Genomic DNA, 18,737 nt, shown 5'->3' with positions numbered 1-18,737 from the left:
AACCATAGCTTTGACTAGACAGACCTTTGTTGGCAAAATAATGTCTCTGCTTTTTAATACGCTGTCTAGGTGTGGACATGAGTTTGAGTGTACTCCGGGAGTTGGTGATGGACAGGGAGGCCTGGCGTGCTGTGATTCATGGGGTCGCGGAGAGTCGGACACGACTGAGCGACTGAACTGAACTGAACTGAACTGAGGTTGGTCATAACTTTTCTACCAAGGAGCAAGACTCTTTGAATTTCATGGCTGCAGTCACCATGTGCAGTAATTTTGAAACCCAAGAAAATAAAGTCTCTCACTGTTTCCATCGTTTCCCCATCTATTTGCCATGAAGTGCTGGGACCAGATGACATGATCTTAGTTTTCTGAATGCTGAGTTTTAAGCCTACTTTTTCACTCTCCTCTTTCACTTTCATCAAGAGGCTCTTCAATTCCTCTTCACTTTCTGTCATAAAGGTTGTGTCATCTGTGTATCTGAGGTTATTGATATTTCTCCCAGCAATCTTGATTCTGGCTTGTCTTTCATCCAGCCAAGCATTTCACATAATGTACTCTGCATATAAGTTAAATAAACAGGGTAGCAATATACAGTCTTGATATACTCCTTTCCCAGTTTGGAACCAGTCCCTTGTTCCTTGTCTGATTCTAAATGTTGCTTCTTGACCTCCATACATATTTCTCAGGAGACAGGTCAGTTGGTCTGGTATTTACATCTGTTTAAGTATTTTCCACAGTTTGTTGTGATCTACACAGTCAAAGACTTTGGCATAATCAATAAAGCAGAAGTAGATGTTTTTCTGGAATTCTGTTGTTTTTTCTATGATCCAGCAGATGTTGACAATTAGATCTCTGGTTCCTCTTCTTTTCTAAATCCAGCTTGAACATCTGGATGTTCATGATTCACGTACTGTTTAAGCCTGGAGTAGAAATTTTGAGCATTACTTTGCTAGTGTATGGATATGGCACTAGTGGTAAAGAACCGTGCAGCTGTACGGTAGTTTGAACATTTTTTGGCATTTCCCTTCTTTGGGATTGGAATGAAAACTGACCTTTTCTAGTCCCGTGGCCACTGCTGAGTTTTCCAAATTTGCTGGCATATAGAGTGTAGCACTTTGACAGCACCATCTTTTAGGATTTGAAATAGCTTAATCGGAATTGCATCACCTCCAGTAGCTTTGTTTGTAGTTATGCTTTCTAAGGCTTCCTTGACTTCATATTCCAGGATGTCTGGCTCTAGGTGAGTGATCACACCATTGTAGTTATCTAGGTCATGAAAATCATTTTTTTGTATAGTTCTGTGTATTCTTAATATCTTCTGCTTCTGTTAGGTCCATACCATTTCTGTCCTTTATCATGCCCATCTTTGCATGAAATGTTCCCTTGGTATCTCTTATTTTCTTGAAGAGGTCTCTAGTCTTTCCCATTCTATTGTTTTCCTCTATTTCTTTGCATTGATCACTGAGGAATACTTTCTTATCTTTCCTTGCTATTCTTTGGAACTCTGCATTCAAGTGGGTATATCTTTCCTTTCTCCTTTGCCTTTCGCTTCTCTGCTTTCCTCAGCTATTTGTAAGACCTCCTCAGACAACCACTTTGCCTTTTTCCACTTCTTCTTGGGGGTGGTCTTGATCACTGCCTCCTGTACAATGTCACAAACCTCCATTCATAGTTCTTCAGGCACTCTGTCTATCAGATCTAATGCCTTAAATCTATTTGTCACTTCCACTGGATAGTCATAAGGGATTTGATGTAGGTCATACCTGAATGGTCTAGTGATCTCCCCTAGGTTCTTCAATTTAAGTCTGAATTTTGCAGTGAGGAGTTCATGATCTGGGCTCCAGTCAGCTTCCATTCTTGTTTTTGCTGACTGTACAGAGCTTCTCCATCGTTGGCTGCAAAGAATATAATTGATCTGATTTCAGTATTGACCATCTGGAGATATCATCATCCAGTTCCTGTCCCAGAGAGGGACTTAACCTTACCGATGGAGATATCCTTAATAAATGTAAATCTGCTTCATAAAATGGCGTTTCTCCTTGGTTTTCCAGGATTCTCCTGGTGCTGCTGTTTCTGAAAACTAATCCGTCCAGAATCACCCTTTTGTCAGAGGCGCATGTTTTGGGTGTGCTGTACTGTGCTCCCCTTGACATGTCTGTGTCCTGAGTTACTTATGAATGCATCTTGAAAGTCCATCCTGATATCTTTAAGTGTGTAGCTATCATGAATAGAGCTCTCATACATTACTTGATGCTAGTTTTTATTTCACAGTTTTACAAAGCACTTGTCTAAATACAAGAGACACACTTCTTGGATCCTGATGTGAGACTGTTTAGATTAGAGAAAAATGTCTTCAAAACTGTCTTCCATAGTTGACTGTACCCGCATTCCACCAGCATCTGAGTGTACTCTTGTATGCTTACTTACTCTCTATGTTTTTTGGCCAGGTGTATATTTCAATCTTTATGAAATTTTAAAGAGGTCGTTTGGTATAATTTGAGTCAGATCCTTTTTCAGATATGTGTTTTGGATATGGCACTAGTGGTAAAGAACCCACTTGCAAATACAGGAGACTTAAGAGATGTGGGTTTGACCCCTTGGCTGGTAGGATCCCCTGGAGGAGAGTGTGGCAACCCACTCCAGTATTCTTGCCTGGAGAATCCCACGGACAGAGGAGCCTGGCAGGTTACAGTTCATAGGGTCACAAAGAGTCAGACGTGAGTGAAGTAACTGAGCATACATACAGTATGTGCTTTGTCTTTTGGTTTTCTGAATAAGGTCTTCCATAGAGTAGAAATTTTTATTTTTTATAAAGTCTACATTACTTTTTCTTTTGTTGATAGGTTTTTCTTTTTAAAGTTATTTTTTGTTTTATTTTAATTTTTTAGCTGCACTGGGTCTTTGTTGTGCATGGGCTTTTTCTAGTTGTGGACGTGGGGCTACTCCTAGTTACAGTATGTGGGCTTCCCTTGGAAGTGGCCTCTTTTGCTGTGGAGCATGGGCTTCTAGGCTCTTGGGCTCAGTAGAAAATATTTTAAAAATATTTTTCCTGATGCATGAGCATAGGATATTTTTCTTTTCTGTTTTCAATTTCTTTAACAATGCCCTATAGTTTTCTGATTTTAGGTCTTTTATGTCTTTAGTTAAATTTATTCCTACTTTTTTTCTTGAATTGTGAATGGGATTGTTTTCTTATTCTTTTTGATAGTTTGCTATTCATGTATAGAAACAAAATTGATTTGTGTGTATTCCAAAATTGATTTGTGTGTATTTTTTGTGTGTGTGCTGAATTTATCTTTTAATGTATTTTTAAAAATAATGTAAAAGATTGTGAAACTAAAATCTCACTGTTTCTCCTGCAATCCAGATCATCCACAGGATCCATGACAGTGGCTACTAACACCCTCTTCCCATGATTCCTCTTAATACTAATACCATATGAACTCCTACAAGGGAACTAAGTGTCACAACTTTGGTTGAACTTGGTCTAGTAAGTCTTGGCCTCTATAACAAAGTCTGATGCCTGTCTTACCTGATTTCTTGAATGGTATTGTCATGGTTGTTTTGAAAAGTAACTCACTTTCCACTAATTTTAAAATGTACAGAAAGCTTTTAATAATGGCAAAAAGTACTCATATTTGCAAATTCACACAAAATGTTCAGTGTGTTTTACCCAAAACAGTGACACTCTCCTGAGGAACCAACATCTAGCCCCTGACGAGGAAATCATGAATTCTGTGTCATAGTTTAATACACAGGCCCACTTCCACTTTCACCTGCTGCCCCAACTGTGTGAAGATACTTTTATCCATCCTGATCCAGTTTTCTTTTCCTGGAACCAGTACTGAGTTTCCCCCTTATTAGGACAGCCTTGTTGGATTTAAACAGACAAGATGAGTGTGGGATCTGGGTGGCCTTTTATGGTATGGCTTTTCTCACTAAGGATGTTTTTAATATTCATTTATGTTGTAACAATTATGACCACTACACTTTTTTTCTCATTGTCCTTAAAAATACAAAATGTGGCATTAGCCATTTAATTCATTTTAAGTTTGCAGTTTTGTGATATTAATTACTTTCACGTAGTTGCACAAACAAGTTGAATAATGTGTGTACCTTGTGTGTGCGTGGGAGATACTTAAATATATATATGAAGTGAAGTTGCTCAGTCGGGTCCAACTCTTTGCGACCCCATGGACTGCGTGTGTGTATACACACACACACACACACACACACACACACCACAGCCACACACACACGTCTTTATCCATTTGTCAGTTGTTGGACAGGTAGGTTAACATCTTTGCTGTTGTGAATAGTGCTGATATGAACATAGGGGTGAATGTATCTTTTCGAATTATAGCTTTGTCTGGATATATGCCCAGGAGTGGGACTGCTAATTCATATGCCAACTTTTTAGTTTTTTGAGGATCCTCCATACTGTTTTCCACAGTGGCTGCATCAGTTCCCGTGCACAGTGTGGGAGATTTCGTTTTCTCCACCCCGTCACCAGCATTTTTTATTTGTAGACATTTTATCAATGCCATTCTGATGACAATGAGGTGATACCTCATTGTGGTTTTGATTTGCATTGCTTTAATGATTAGCAGTATGAAGTGTCTTTTTATGTGCCTGTGATCATCTATATGTCTTCTTTGGAGAAATGCCTATTTAGACTTGCTCATTCAAAAATTTTTTTTTTTTTTTTTGAGATGCATGTGCTGTTTGTGTATTTTGGAAATCAGACCTTTTTGGTGGCATCATTTGCAAATATTTTCCCCCAACAATTAGTCCAGGTGCTGGGACAACCAGATCCCACATGCAAAAGAACAAAGTTGGACCCCTACTTTCCTAACTATACAAAATCAACTCAGAATGGATCAAAGGCCTAGATGTGAGAACCAAAATTACAAACCCCATGGAAGAAAACATACGAGAAAAACCGCAGGACTTTGGATTTGGCCATGATTTCTTAGATCTGCTACCAAACCCACAAACAACAGATGACAAAAGAGTTGAATCAGACTTCTTCAAAACAAAAGTTGTTGTGCACAAAAGCAGTCAGGGAAAAGATCCGCCATCAAAATGGCACAAGATGTTTGCAGATCACGTACCTGATAAAGGTCTGTAGCCTACAAGCCGAGACCCCGCTGGCCCAGTGGGATGCCTGTGGGGCCCCTCCCATCCCAGGTGACAAGGGGGTTTCAGGACCCACAGCACCCTTGGGATGGACACTGGTCATCCTCAGCACCCTCAAGGAGTGAGTGCTGGATGGTTTGGAGCCCCGCTCCTTCTCATCACTGCCCTCAGACTGGAGGCTTCAACATGTCTCCAGAAGAACACAGAATCTTTGCAAGTCTTTGAGAACCAAGGGATCATCCTTCACTTTCTTGAAAAGTGCATCTTACTTCATAGCAGTGACCTTTTCCAGTGTGGCCCCCGTGGTGTTCTCCCACCTTCTCCATCTCTCTGAAAGTGGCCAGGGCAGGTCGAGTGTCTCCAGTCCCCACACCAGGTGACGAGGCCAGTGGGGGAGGTCCCGGTGGTTCTTGCTTTCACTGGATACTACCTCAGACTCTCAGGTTGACTTTGAACGTGGACGCCCCTGCTTATCCATCAAGAAGTCTCATCTCCTCACCTTCTCTTTTCCTCTTGCTTTTCAGTCTCATAGTTACCTGACATCGCCACTCACAGTTCCTGAAGAGCCCAGAGATTACTTCAGAAAGACAGGTTTCTGAAAGATTCATAGGGATAAATAAAGAATGCAGATGATTCCTACCTCGTGCTGATGCCTCGAGGGTGATGAGAGTGAGTGTTTTCTCATGAGAAATATAAAATGCTCCAAGTAATAGATCATTGAGGGCATCCTTTGTCTTCCTGCTCAGTCTAATAATGTTGTTCCTGAATTTTAATTCAGTCAAAATTTATCTTATAAATATGCCAAGGGGGAGAGCCATTAAAAAATGTTACTGAAGTAACTCCAAAGGTTTTACAACAAATAAGGATACAGAACCTGAGGTCAGACACTGGCTGAGAGATTCCCACCCTGAGCCACTGTCCCCTGGAGGGTGGAATGGCCATGACCATCCTCCAGTAGATAAGCCGCCTCAGGCACATCCTTTGTGGGACCACTGTATCACATAATCTGAGATTGGCCAATGGCAGGCAGCTGGCGAGAGATGAGGAAAACCGAAAGCTGTCCAGCAGCCTGGGACAACTCCTGGGCAAGGACTTAGTAAGCGTCTGTGTCAGGCCATTAGTTAGAGCCAGCATCAGGGCCTTAGAGACAGTGTCAGGATCTCAGAGATAACTTGATGGCCTTAGCAAGAGTCAGTTAAGGCTGTTCAGTAAGGACACTTCGGAGACTTTATTAGGGACATATTCAGGGCCTTGGTTATGGACCGAATCAGAGGGATATTTAGTGACAGCATAGACTGTAAGGGACCAAGACCTAAGCTAGGGACAGTGTCAAGGCTTCAGGTAAGGTTGTTCCTTAGGGATATCTCAGTGCTTTCAATAGGACCAGTGTCAGGGCTATAGTTAGAACCAGTGCCAGGGCTGTAGGTAGAACTAGTGTCAGGGCATTAGTTAGTGACAAAATCAGGGTGTTACTTAGGGGAAAAGTCAGGTCATTTTTATTGACAGTATCCGGGCCTTTGTGAGGAGGAGGTTCTTGACCTTACGAAGGAATAGGATCAGAGAAATAGGACCATTATTAGGTCATGAGTTAGGGCCACAATTCGGGTGTTATATAGGCCAAGAATTAGGTTATTAATGACAGTGTCTGGGCCTTAGGTAGAGTCATCATTAAGACCTTAGTTAGGAAGAGCTCGGATCAGTTCAGTTGCTCAGTTATGTTTACCACTTTGTGACCCAATGGACGGCAGCAGGCCAGGCTTCCCTGTCTATCACCAACTCCCTGAGCTTGCTCAAACTCATGTCCATTGAGTCAATGATGCCATCCAGCCATCTCATCCTCTATCATCCCCTTCTCCTCCTGCCTTCAATCTTTCCCAGCATCAGGGTCTTTTCAAATGGGTCAGTTTTTTGCAACAGGTGGCCAAAGTTTGAAGCTTCAGCATCTGTCCTTCCAATGACTATTCAGGACTGATTTCCTTTAGGATGGACTGGTTGGATCTCCTTGCAGTCCAAGGGACTCTTAAGAGTCTTCTCCAACACCACAGTACAAAAGCCTCAATTTTTCAGCGCTCAGTTTTCTTTATAGTCCAACTCTCACATCCATACATGACTACTGGAAAAACCATAGGTTTGACTAGATGGACCTTGGTCAGCAAAGTAACGTTTCTTCTTTTTAATATGCTGTCTAGTTTGGTCATAGCTTTTCTTCAAAGGAGCAAGCATCTTTGAATTTCATGGCTGCAGTCACTATGTGCAGTAATTTTGGAACTCCCCAAAATAAAGTCTCTCACTGTTTCCATTGTTTCCCCATCTATTTGCCATGAAGTGATGGTACTGGATGCCATGATCTTATTTTTCTGAATGTTGAGTTTTAAGCCAACTTTTTCACTCTCCTCTTTCACATTCATCAAGAGGCTCTTTAGCTCTTCTTCGCTTTCTGCCATAAGGCTGGTGTCGTTGTGTATCTGAGGTTATTGTTATTTATCCCAGCAATCTTGATTCCAGCTTGTGCTTCATCCAGAATGGCATTTCGCATGATGTCCCAGGGATATCGTCAGGGTGTTCATTGCAACCAGCATCAGGGCCTTAGTTAGGGAGAGAGTTAAGAGGACAGATTGGGAAAGCTCAGGTCATCATGGACAGCTCAGGGCCATAGTTAGTGTAGGGTCAGGGCCTGGTAGTGAAATTGAGCAGGACCCTGTGAGGCTCCTGGGCCCAGAAGCCTTTCCCATGTCCCCTGTTTCTTTGTTGGGAATAGACTCCCGACTCCATGACCTACCCTGAGCCCCAAAGGGCAGATTGGAAGAGGTGCTAATCAGGGAAGGGAGGGGATGCAGAGAGAAGGAAAGAACAATCAAGAAAGAGTATTTTGTCTTGGGTCAGGGTCCTGTTTCTGTCCAAAGTGATACACATAAAAATATCTCTAAATTTTTTACCCAAATAAACATCCTTTCCAGCAAAATGGAAAATTGTAGCATTCTTCATTCCAGAGAAGCTCACCAAGAGACCACCTGAGGTCCGATGAAGGGAGTTCAATCCCTGTACATACCCTAATCTTTACAACAACTCTGCCCTTTAACCATTGCTATAAAGTGAAAGTCGCTCAGTCTGACTCTTTTTGATCCCATGGGTTATACAGTCCATGGAATTCTCCAGACCAGAATACTGGAGTGGGTAGCCATTCCCTTCTCCAGGGGATCTTCCTAACCCAGAGATCAAACCAGGTCTCCCGCATTGCAGGTGGATTCTGTACCAGCTGAGCCACCAGGGAAGCCCAAGAATACTAAAGTGGGTAGCCTATCCCTTCTCCAGGGAGTCTTCCCAACCCAAGAATTGAACCAGGGTCTCCTGCATTACATGCAGATTATTTACCAGCTGAGCTGCCAGGGAAGGCCATAGGTATAAAACTCCTAAACAAATCCTCCTGCTTTGGGGAAGTTTTTGAGGGCATGAGTTTTCTGTGTCCGTCTTTGCTAGCAAAGCAGTAAAGCTATGCTTTTCTACTTCACCTGAAAAACTACCTCTGAGATTCGAGTTAGCACAGGTGTAGAGAGGTGGTGTTTTGGGATCGGATTTGGTGCTCAGTGTGGGGCTGACTTGGGGATGGCCCCTGTGGGTCCTCTGACTTGATCAGATGCTCCAAGATTTTCTCCATGCCAGCCTCTTTCAAGAGAGTGGAGGGTTGGAAAATGCCATGAGAAGGCAGATCACCTGGCATTCTTGCCTGGAAAGGCCGAGACCTAGTCATACCCCATCTGGCAACTGGAACTCCAGGGCAGGAGCAGACAGCGAAGAGGGATTGCCCTAGCCTTTGCCAAGGCCAACTCTGCCTTGAGGAAGATCCTCTCTTCATCCTGCCTGGACTGTTCCAAATGTCCTACTCCAAGGAATTAATCTGGGAAACCAGGAAAGTAGCACTTGGGGTGTTGTAAGAACTCAGACAGTGTGTGATAACTCGCTGGCATGCACTCTGTGGTTCTGTAAACTTAGGGTAATCTTGGTTTCCATTTTGGTGGTTGTTCATTCCAGGAAATCTCATCTGGAGTGTGCTTCTGAATTGCTTTGACAATTGCTTTGATCTGTATTTGTGTTTGAAATAACTTCACTCTGTTTGTGTGGATATTGTATGGCATATTTTAACAGTTGTTTAGAGTCAGGCCCAAGTGAGGACCAGAGACAGGGTTGACTGAGGATCAGAGTCACGTCCAAGTGAGGCCGAGTCAGGGCCGCAGTGGTGCCCAAATCTGGATGTAAAGTAAGTCAGGATATAGTGAGACCAGCGTCAGCACAAAGTGAGAAGCAGTGTCAGGAATTGCATGGAAAAGTGTCAGGACATAGAACCAGGATCAAAGTGTTGTCAGGTCCAGAGTAAGGGCATAGCGAGGACCAGAGTCAGGTAGTAGTGAGGTCCAGAGACGTGCCATAGTGAGGACCAACGTCAGGGAGTAGTGAGCCAGGGTCAGGATGTAGTGAGGAGCAGGGGCGGGGCGATGAGGGGACCTGGGGACCCGATCTGGCCGATGAGAGGACCTGGGAGGGGAACCATGGAGAGAACCTGGCGGGGGGGTGGCGGTCCGCGGAGAGGACCCTGAGGGGAGCGTTGAAGCGAACCTGGGGTGGGGAGTCGTAAGTGGACGAGTGGCAGCGCACGGGGTCTGTGGACAGGACCTGGAGGGGGCTCTCTCAGGGCACAGAGCGAGGAAAGAAGTCAGGACCGGCCACAGGCAGCATCACGCCTAGAGAGGAAGACGTCAGGGAGCCGTGAGAGGTGGCCTCAGGTCCTAGAGAGGAAAGACATCAGGGAACCGTGTTATGGTTAGGGTTTTAGGGTTAGGGTTAGGGGTTAGGATTACAGATAGGGTTAGATGAGTTAGGGTTCCCGACATGGCACCTGCCCCCCTCAGAGGCACTCCTGAAGCCTCCTCACCCATGGGCAGGACTGCGCTGACCTAGGAATTTGTTTGCAAGGCTCCCAGAGTGCAGACCGACACCCCGCCCTGACTCGGGTAATCAGTTGCTTGGAGCAGGCCTCGCCAGTCTGGTGCCTGACGAGCCACATACTAGGACGAAAGCAGCCCCAGCCACCTGGGTGCTGAGCGTCACCCCAGGCTGGGAGTGCTGGCTGGGAGGTTATTTTGCAGTTTCAGTGGCCCCTAGGGTCCCGTGCGCAGGCAGAGCTCCCACACTCCCAGTGAACGTCAAGGCAACCTCTGCATGGCTGTTCCATTATGTTTGCTCTGCAGGAGAGCGCTCGCGAGCCTAGGCCTGTCTGCACGGTGCTTGGCTCCTGCGGGATTTTTGCCCGGGGAGCCCTAACGTGGGGGAGTCCAGCAACTGCTTGCAAAGGCTTCCGGTGGCTGTTTGCTTCCTTCTGCCAGAGCTAGCTTTGCTCCCCACTCTGGCATTGGGCATGCCAGGTTCTGGTCCGCCACCCCTCACCGGGGTTCCATGGGAGGTGCTAGATGCCCTCGGCCAGGTGACCCCGGCATGGCATCCGGCTCCCTCAGACGCACTCCCGCAGCCTCCTCACCCATGGTCAGGTCCTTGTTCACCTAGGAATGTGTTTGGAAGGCTCACAGAGTGCAGGCCGACTCCCGGCCCTGACTCCGGAATTGAGGCCCTGGGGCCAGGCCTGGAGGTCTGGCGTCTGAGGAGCTAAACACTGGCTGCGAGCTCAGTTCAGTTCAGTCGCTCAGTCATGTCTGACTCTTTGCAACCCCATGAATCACAGCATGCCAGGCCTCCCTGTCCATCACCAGTTCCCGTAGTTCACTCAAACTCATGTCCATCGAGTCGGTAATGCCATCCAGCCATCTCATTCTCTGTCGTCCCCGTCTCCTCCTGCCCACAATCCCTCCAGCATCAGAGTGTTTTCCAGTGAGTCAACTCATCGCATGAGGTGGCCAAAGTATTGGAATTTCAGCTTTAGCATCAGTCCTTCCAATGAACACAGAGGACTGATCTCCTTCAGAATGGACTGGTGGGATCTCCTTGCAGTCCAAGGGACTCTCAAGAGTCTTCTCCAGCATCACAGTTCAAAAGCATCAATTCTTCTGCGTTCAGCTTTCTTCACAGTCCAACTCTCACATCCATACATGACTACGGGAAAAACCATAGCTTTGACTAGATGGACCTTTGTTGGCAAAGTAATGTCTCTGCTTTTTAATATGCTATCTAGATTGATCATAACTTTCCTTCCAAGGAGTAAGCATCTTTTAACTTCATGGCTGCAGTCAGCATCCGCAGTGATTTTGGAGCCCAAAAATAAAGTCTGACACTGTTTCCACTGTTTTTCCATCTATTTCCCATGAAGTGATGGGACCAGATGCCATGATCTTAGTTTTCTGAATGTTGAGCTTTAAGCCAACTTTTCACTCTCCTCTTTCACTTTCATCAAGAGGCTTTTAAGTTCCTCTTCACTTTCTGCCATAAGGGTGGTGTCATCTGCATATCTGAGGTTATTGATATTTCTCCCAGCAATCTTGATTCCAGCTTGTGCTTCTTCCAGCCCAGCGTTCCTCATGATGTACTCTGCATATGAGGTAAATAAGCAGGGTGAAAATATACAGCCTTGATATACTCCTTTTCCTATTTGTAACCAGTCTGTTGTTCCATGTCCAGTTCTAACTGTTGCTTTTGACCTGAATACAGGTTTCTCAAGAGGCAGGTCAGGTGGTCTGGGATTCCCATCTCTTTCAGAGTTTTCCACAGTTTCTTGTGATCCACACAGTCAAAGGCTTTGGCATAGTCAATGAAGCAGAAATAGATGTTTTTCTGGAACTCTCTTGCTTTCTCCATGATCCAGCGGATGTTGGCAATTTGATCTCTGGTTCCCCTGTCTTTTCTAAAACCAGCTTGAACATCTGGAAGTTCACGTATTGCTGAAGCCTGGCTTGGAGAATTTTGAGCATGACTTTACTAGTGTGTGAGATGAGTGCAATTGTGCGGTAGTTTGAGCATTCCTTGGCATTGCCATTCTTTGGGATTGGAATGAAGACTGACATTTTCCAGTCCTGTGGCCACTGCTGAGTTTTCCAAATTTGCTGGCATATTGAGTGCAGCACTTTCACAGCATCATCTTTCAGGATTTGAAATAGGTCAACTGGAATTCCATCACTTCCACTAGCTTTGTTGGTAGTGATGCTTTCTAAGGCCCACTTGACTTCACATTCCAGGATGTCTGGCTCTAGGTGAGTGATCACACCATCGTAATTTTCTTGGTTTTCTCAGGTGATTATCCTGAAGATCTTTATTGTACAGTTCTCTGTGTATTCTTGCCACCTCTTCTTAATAGTATCTGCTTCCGTTAGCTCCATAGCATTTCTGTCCTTTATCGAGCCCATTTTTGCATGAAATGTTCCCTTGGTATCTCTAATTTTCTTGAAGAGATCTCTTGTCTTTCCCATTCTATTGTTTTCCTCTATTTCTTTGCTTTGATCGTTGAGGAAGGCTTTCTTTCTTTTTTTTTTTTTCAACTCGATGCAATCTTTAATCTGTTGATACTTGTTATGTGGGCCCGAAGACATTTTATTACAGGGTTTTTAATCAGACCCTAATCCAGCATCAGAGGGTTCCCCCAGCATCAGACGTTTGCCCATAGCATGAGGCCCACTCCAGCATCCGACGCTCCCTCAACATCAGGGCCTAATCCCGTTTCAGACCCTAGTCCAGCATCAGAGGTTCCTCCAGCATTAAGCCCTCCCCCCGCATCAGACCTTTCCCAAGCATCAGGCCCTCCCCCAGCATGAGACCCTAGTCCGGCATCAGGCCCTCCCCAACCCTCAGATCCTCCCCAGGCATCAGACCCTTCCCAGTATCAGGCCCCCCACCTCCAGGATGAGGTGTGGCACCCCCACTCTTCTGACGCTCCTTAGCACACCCAGGCAGCCCCAGTGCATCAGGACAATAGCTCTTGCAGGACGTGCATTTTTAGGAATCACCTGCGGAGCAGCGGAAGCTGGGGTTTCTTTCAGGTCAAGGAGAGGCAAAGAAGAGGCACTTGTGCAGGAGGCAGTGGTGGCTGAGGGCACGTTCCCCAGCTCTGCTTCCTCCCCGTGGGGGCTTTGCTTTCCTGCTCTCTCACGGGCCCCAGGGCAGTGTCCTTCCAGATTCACGGTCTCCTTGATGTCTCAAGCCCAAGTCCTGAGTTGCGTCCCAGTCCTGCGTGGCAGAGGGCTGGGAACACCCAAGCTCAAGGGCTGAAAAGATCCCGGGGGATAGCGGGGTCCCAGAGGGTGGCAGGGCAGGGGATGAGGGTGGCCGCCCACAGAGGGCCCCGCAGCAGCACTGGAAGGAGAGCAGTGATGTCTTAGCTCACTCGGGGATGCTGCCTGGCCGAGCACTCAGGGATGTTACCGCCGGCAGCTCTGGGGACGCAGGAAACCCGGTGAGTGACACTACTCCACTTGGGCCGTGTGGGTGGGCACTGCTGACCATGGCCTCGGTTTCCGTTCCGGTTCCACTGTCCCTCCGAGGACTGACGGGCTTATCTTCAGAATGGCACAGGTATTCTCTTTATGTGGGTGAGTGCATCCCTGCTTGTTTCCATCAGCACTGCTGTTGCTCAGCCTGCGTTTCCCTCTTTACAAACTGTGCTCGCTGCTCTTCTGGTTTAACTTAGGAGCAGCCCTTATTTTCTGCATTTCCTAGTTGTCAACGTTCACTGGGGCTTTCCAGGTGGCGTTCGTGGTAAAGATCCTGCCTGCCAATGCAAGAGATAACAAGAGACGGGGGTTCGATCCCTGGGTCAAGAAGATGCCCTGGAGGAGGGCATGACAACCCACTCCAGTATTCTTGCCTGGAGAGTCCCCTGGACAGAGGAGCTAGTGGGCGACAGTCCCTGGGCTTGCAGTGTCAGACATGACTGAAGCAGTTCAGCACACACTCAGGTTTTAGTTCAGTTGCTCAGTTTTGTCCGAATCTTTGCCGCTCCATGGACGGCAGCACTCCAGGCTTTCCTGTCCTTCACAATCTCTTGGAGTTTGCTTAAACGCACGTCCATTGAATCAGTGATGCCATAAAACCATCTCATTCCTGCTGCATCCACTGGAGAGGCGGCGGGGATTCGGCAAAGTGCCCGGTCCCGCTGGGTGGGTGTGAACCTGCCTCACCACTCCCTAACCGCGGGGCCATGTCTCCTCTGTAAATCGGGAGGTGGCAGCCCCTGCTTGGTGAGGGGCACGCGCAGCATCTGGTACACAGTCAATGCAGCATGCCCCGCAGCGCTGTATTTCTGGTCCTAATGCCTCCTTGCTGGGGTGTCCTGGCCGGCCCGTTTACTTCTTTTGAAATATGCGGCTGATGGAGTACCGGATGCTTTTGTTTTTTGCCGCTTTGTGTGGCGAGTCCTGGCTGCTGCTGCTGCTGCTGCTGGGGTTGCTCCCGGGGCTGTCCTGGGAGGCTGTCAAGTTGCAGGCGTCCCTGATGGCCTCGTGGCTGGCTGTGTGCAGTGCCCCCGGGTGCAGCCGGTCCAGCTGAAGGGACTGCGGCGAGGCAGGGGTCAAGGTTGTGCCTTCGATGTCTCCTACCTCTTCCTGGATAGTTGGCAGCCCAGTCGTGTCTACTTCCCTCGGAGGGCTGTGCCGCCTTCTTTGGGGCTTGGAGCGCCCACTGCTGGGCAAGCAGGAGCCGGCAAGCGAGGAGGCCGGATCCAGGTTGAGGGAGCTCTCTGTTTTACAACGATGGAGGTTGCCTAAGCTCCCCCTGCCCACCCTGCTCTCAGTCTCCTCGGCCGGCTGCTCCGTGTTCTTCTCTTCGATCAACCGGATCTCTTCATTGATGGCGTCCAGCTGCTCCTGAAGCGTCAAAGTCAGAGTCTTGGCATCGACCTGCCCGCTGGGCAACAGCTGAGTGGCCGAGGTGAAGAGGGTGACCCCGTCGCCCTCGCCATCAGACATGCCCTCGTCACTCTCGAACGCCTGGGTCACGTTGGCCAGCACGCTGGCTTGCTGCGCACGCTCCCAGCCCTGTTCCTTCAGGGTCTGCACCTTATCCTCCAGAGCAGCCATTCTCTCCTTCAGATGAAGCTGAAGCCTCTCATCTGATTCGGACATAAGCTTATCCACGGTATCTGATAAGGGTTTATTGTGTTCTTCCTTCACGTCTTATCCCTGCCTTGTCTGTCGATGCATAGAATCCTCATTTGCGATTTCATTTTCAAGTTATCATTGAAGTCATGCACATAGTCAGCTTCGCGCTGTGCGGCGAGGGAGTGTTTCTCTAGGGTAGTGATTCTCTTTTCCATTTTCTCCTTCAGGGCCATGGTTTCGCGGACATCCCTCTCCAGTTTCGTGTTCACTTCCTCAGACTTGAGGACTTTCTTCCTGGCCGTGTCCAGGTCCTTCTCCAGCTCTCTCACGTGGGCAGAGATGGCTGCCAGGCGCTCTTTCATCTGGCTCTGCTCCCGCGACTTCTTGTCTATGACTTCCTGGAGCTCGCTCATCTTAGCCAAGTTTGGCTCGTGGCTTTGAGAGCCGTCGGACGATCTCTTCTCATCCAGGGCCTTGTGGTATTCAAAGAGCGATTTCAGCGCTCTGAGCACCTTCAACTCGCTGGTCATGCCGGCTGGGGGCTGCGCCTGCTGCTTGCCTGCCGTCATCTGGAGGGACGGCACGTACCGGGAAACCAGGCGCTCCACGTGCTCCAGCAGCAGCCTGGTGTTGTTTCTTTTGGCTCTGAGCTCAGCGAGTTCTTCTTCCCTTTCCAGGAGCTGCTGCTTGTATACATTTACCTCCTCGTCAGAAGCTGGGAACTTCAGGCTCCTCCGTCCATGGCATTTTCCAGGCAACAGTACTGGAGTGGATTACCATTTCCTTCTCCAGGGGATCTTCCCAACCCAGGGCTCAAACCCGGGTCTCCCGCATTGCAGATAGAAGCTTTACAGTCTGAGCCAGAGGTCCTTAGGCAGCCACAATCCAAGAGTTCAAACAGAAGGGAAGCCCAGTGAGGGAGCTGGAGAATGAGAGGGCCGCTCCTTTCCTTGGGGCATCTGAACAAAGCTGACTCTCACACCTCGGGGCCGGGCTCCCGGGAGGCTGCGGCGCCGGCCGGGGGCGGCCGCCGGTCCCTCGGCTACACGGAGCCAGCGAGAGGCGCCGGCGAGCTTGCGCGACTGCGAGAAAGGCTTTCTTATCGCTCCTTGCTATTCTTTGGAACTCTGCATTCAGATGCTTATATCTTTCCTTTTCTCCTTTGCTTTTCGCTTCTCTTCTTTTCACAGCTATTTGTAAGGCCTCCCCAGACAGCCATTTTGCTTTTTTGCATTTCCTTTCCATGGGAATGGTCTTGGTCCCTGTCTCCTGTACAATGTCACGAACCTCCGTCCAGAGTTCATCAAGCACTCTATCAGATCTAGTCCCTTCAATCTATTTCTCATTTCCACTGTATAATCATAAAGGAATTGATTTAGGTCATATCTGAATGGTCTAGTGGTTTCCCCTACTTTCTTCTATTTAAGTCTGAATTTGGCAATAAGGAGTTCATGATCTGAGCCACAGTCAGCTTCTGGCCTTGTTTTTGCTGACTGTATAGAGCTTCTCCATCTTTGGCTGTAAAGAATATGATCAATCTGATTTTGGTGTTGATCATCTGGTGATGTCCATGTGTAGAGTCTTCTCTTGTGTTGTTGAAAGAGAATGTTTGCTATGACCAGTGCGTTCTCTTGGCAAAACTTATTAGCCTTTGCCCTACTTCATTCCATGCTCCAAAGTCAAATTTGCCCATTACTCCAGGTGTTTCTTGATTTCATACTTTTGCATTCCAGTCCCCTATAATGAAAAGGACATCTTTTTTGGGTGTTAGTTCTAAAAGGTCTTATAGGTCTTCATAGAACCATTTAACTTTCTCTTCTTCAGTATTACTGGTTGTGGCATAGGCTTGGATTACTGTAATATTGAATGGTTTGCCTTGGAAATGAACAGAGATCATTCTGTCATTTTTGAGATTGCATCCAAGTACTGCATTTCGGATTCTTTTGTTGACCATGATGGGTACTCCATTTCTTCTAAGGGATTCCTGCCCACAGTAGTAGATATAATGATCATCTGAGTTAAATTCACCCATTCCAGTCCATTTTAGTTCACTAATTCCTAGAATTTCGACGTTCACTCTTGCCATCACCTGTTTGACCACTTCCAATTTGCCTTGATTCATGGACCTAACATTCCAGGTTCCTATGCAATATTGCTCTTTACAGCATTGGACCTTGTTTCTATCCCCAGTCACATCCACAACTGGGCATTATCTTTGCTTTGGCTCCATCCCTTCATTCTTTATGGATTTATTTCTCCACTGAACTCCAGTAGCATATTGGGAACCCACCAACCTGGGGAGTTCCTCATTCAGTTCCTGATCATTTTGCCTTTTCATACTGTTCATGGTGTTAGGGTCAGGGTCAGGGCGCCCATGCGTGCCCCAACCTCCCCACCCCCCGCTCTGTCCGCAGCCGGCTCGTGCTCCCCTCCTGCCCCGCCTCGGCGTCTCGCTCTCCGCCCACCCCACGCTGCTGTTGCCGCCACCGCCGCCGAACCCTTGAAGGGACGACGGGTAGGTGGCGGGGTTGGCAGTAGGGTTGCTGTGTGTGTGTGGGGAAGGGGGCCCGGGGAGGTAGGCCACGGGTCTCTCTGTCCTCTTCTCTGGACCCCTCCTCGCAGGCGCCCTCGCCCCGCGCGCATGTGCGCACGCCCTTTGAGATGAGACCTCTGATCAGACGTGGTGACCTGCTGAATTTAAGCATATTAGTCAGCAGAGGAAAGAAACTAACCAGGATTCCCTCAGTAATGGCTAGTGAACAGTGAAGAGCCCAGGCTCGAATCCCCAACCCGTGGTGGGGCGCGGGACATGTGGCGTATGAGAGACCCATCCCCAGCCCTGCTCGTGGGGGGCCCAAGTCCTTCTGATCGAGGCCCAGCCCATGGATGTTGTGAGTCCGGTACCGGCCCCTGGCACGCCGGCCCGGCTCTTCCTGGAGTCAGGTTGCTTGGGAATGCAGCCCAATGTGGGTGGTAAACTCCATCTAAGGCTAAATACCAGCACAAGACCAATAGTCAGACGCGAGAGATGCAGGCTCCAGTGGCGCAGACGCGAAAGGCCGGCGCAACCGACCATGCGTGGAAGCATGGCCGAGAGGCGCTACCCCACGTCTAAGAGGCGGTGGCTGCGCGGGCGCAGGAGGGCCGAGAGGAGCTACTTCATGTTCAAGGTCAGGAGGGGCGGCCTTGAGGAGATACCCCTCGTCCAAGGTAAGGTACAGCAGCTGCACATTGCTGGAGCAGCTGTGAAGAGATATTCCATGACCAAGGTAAGAGAAACCCAAATAAGACGGTAGGTGTTGGGAGGGGGGCATTAGAGGGCAGACACACTGAAATCACAAAAAACTAGTTAATCTGATCATGTGGACCACAGCCCTGTCTAACTCAATGAAACTAAGCCATGCCATGTGGGGCCACCCAAGATGGACGGGTCTTAGTGGAGAGGTATGACAGAATGTGGTCCACTGGAGAAGCGAATGGCAAACCACTTCAGTATACTTGCCTTGAGAACCCCATGAACATTATCAAAAGGCAAAATGATAGGGTACTGAATGAGGAATTCCCCAGGTCGGT

At 47.8% G+C, this 18,737-nt stretch overlaps 1 protein-coding gene across 1 annotated transcript; it reads right to left on the bottom strand.

Annotated features, from left to right (window-relative positions):
• Positions 1-9,595: 9,595 nt before the first annotated feature.
• On the bottom strand, positions 9,596-17,869 carry LOC148774454 (liprin-alpha-1-like). Its single transcript, XM_088829862.1, is given in 6 exon segments — positions 9,596-9,791; positions 10,576-10,688; positions 14,334-15,298; positions 15,301-15,868; positions 16,147-16,206; positions 17,561-17,869. Coding segments are annotated over 6 exon segments (2,211 nt in total).
• Between the last annotated feature and the right edge of the window lie 868 nt (positions 17,870-18,737).

This window comes from Moschus berezovskii, chromosome 21, assembly GCF_049115385.1.
Source record: "Moschus berezovskii isolate FMDL1 chromosome 21, NW_MosBer_1.0, whole genome shotgun sequence".
Taxonomy (NCBI): Eukaryota; Metazoa; Chordata; class Mammalia; order Artiodactyla; family Moschidae; genus Moschus; species Moschus berezovskii.
This window is presented reverse-complemented; position numbering and strand designations above follow the sequence as displayed.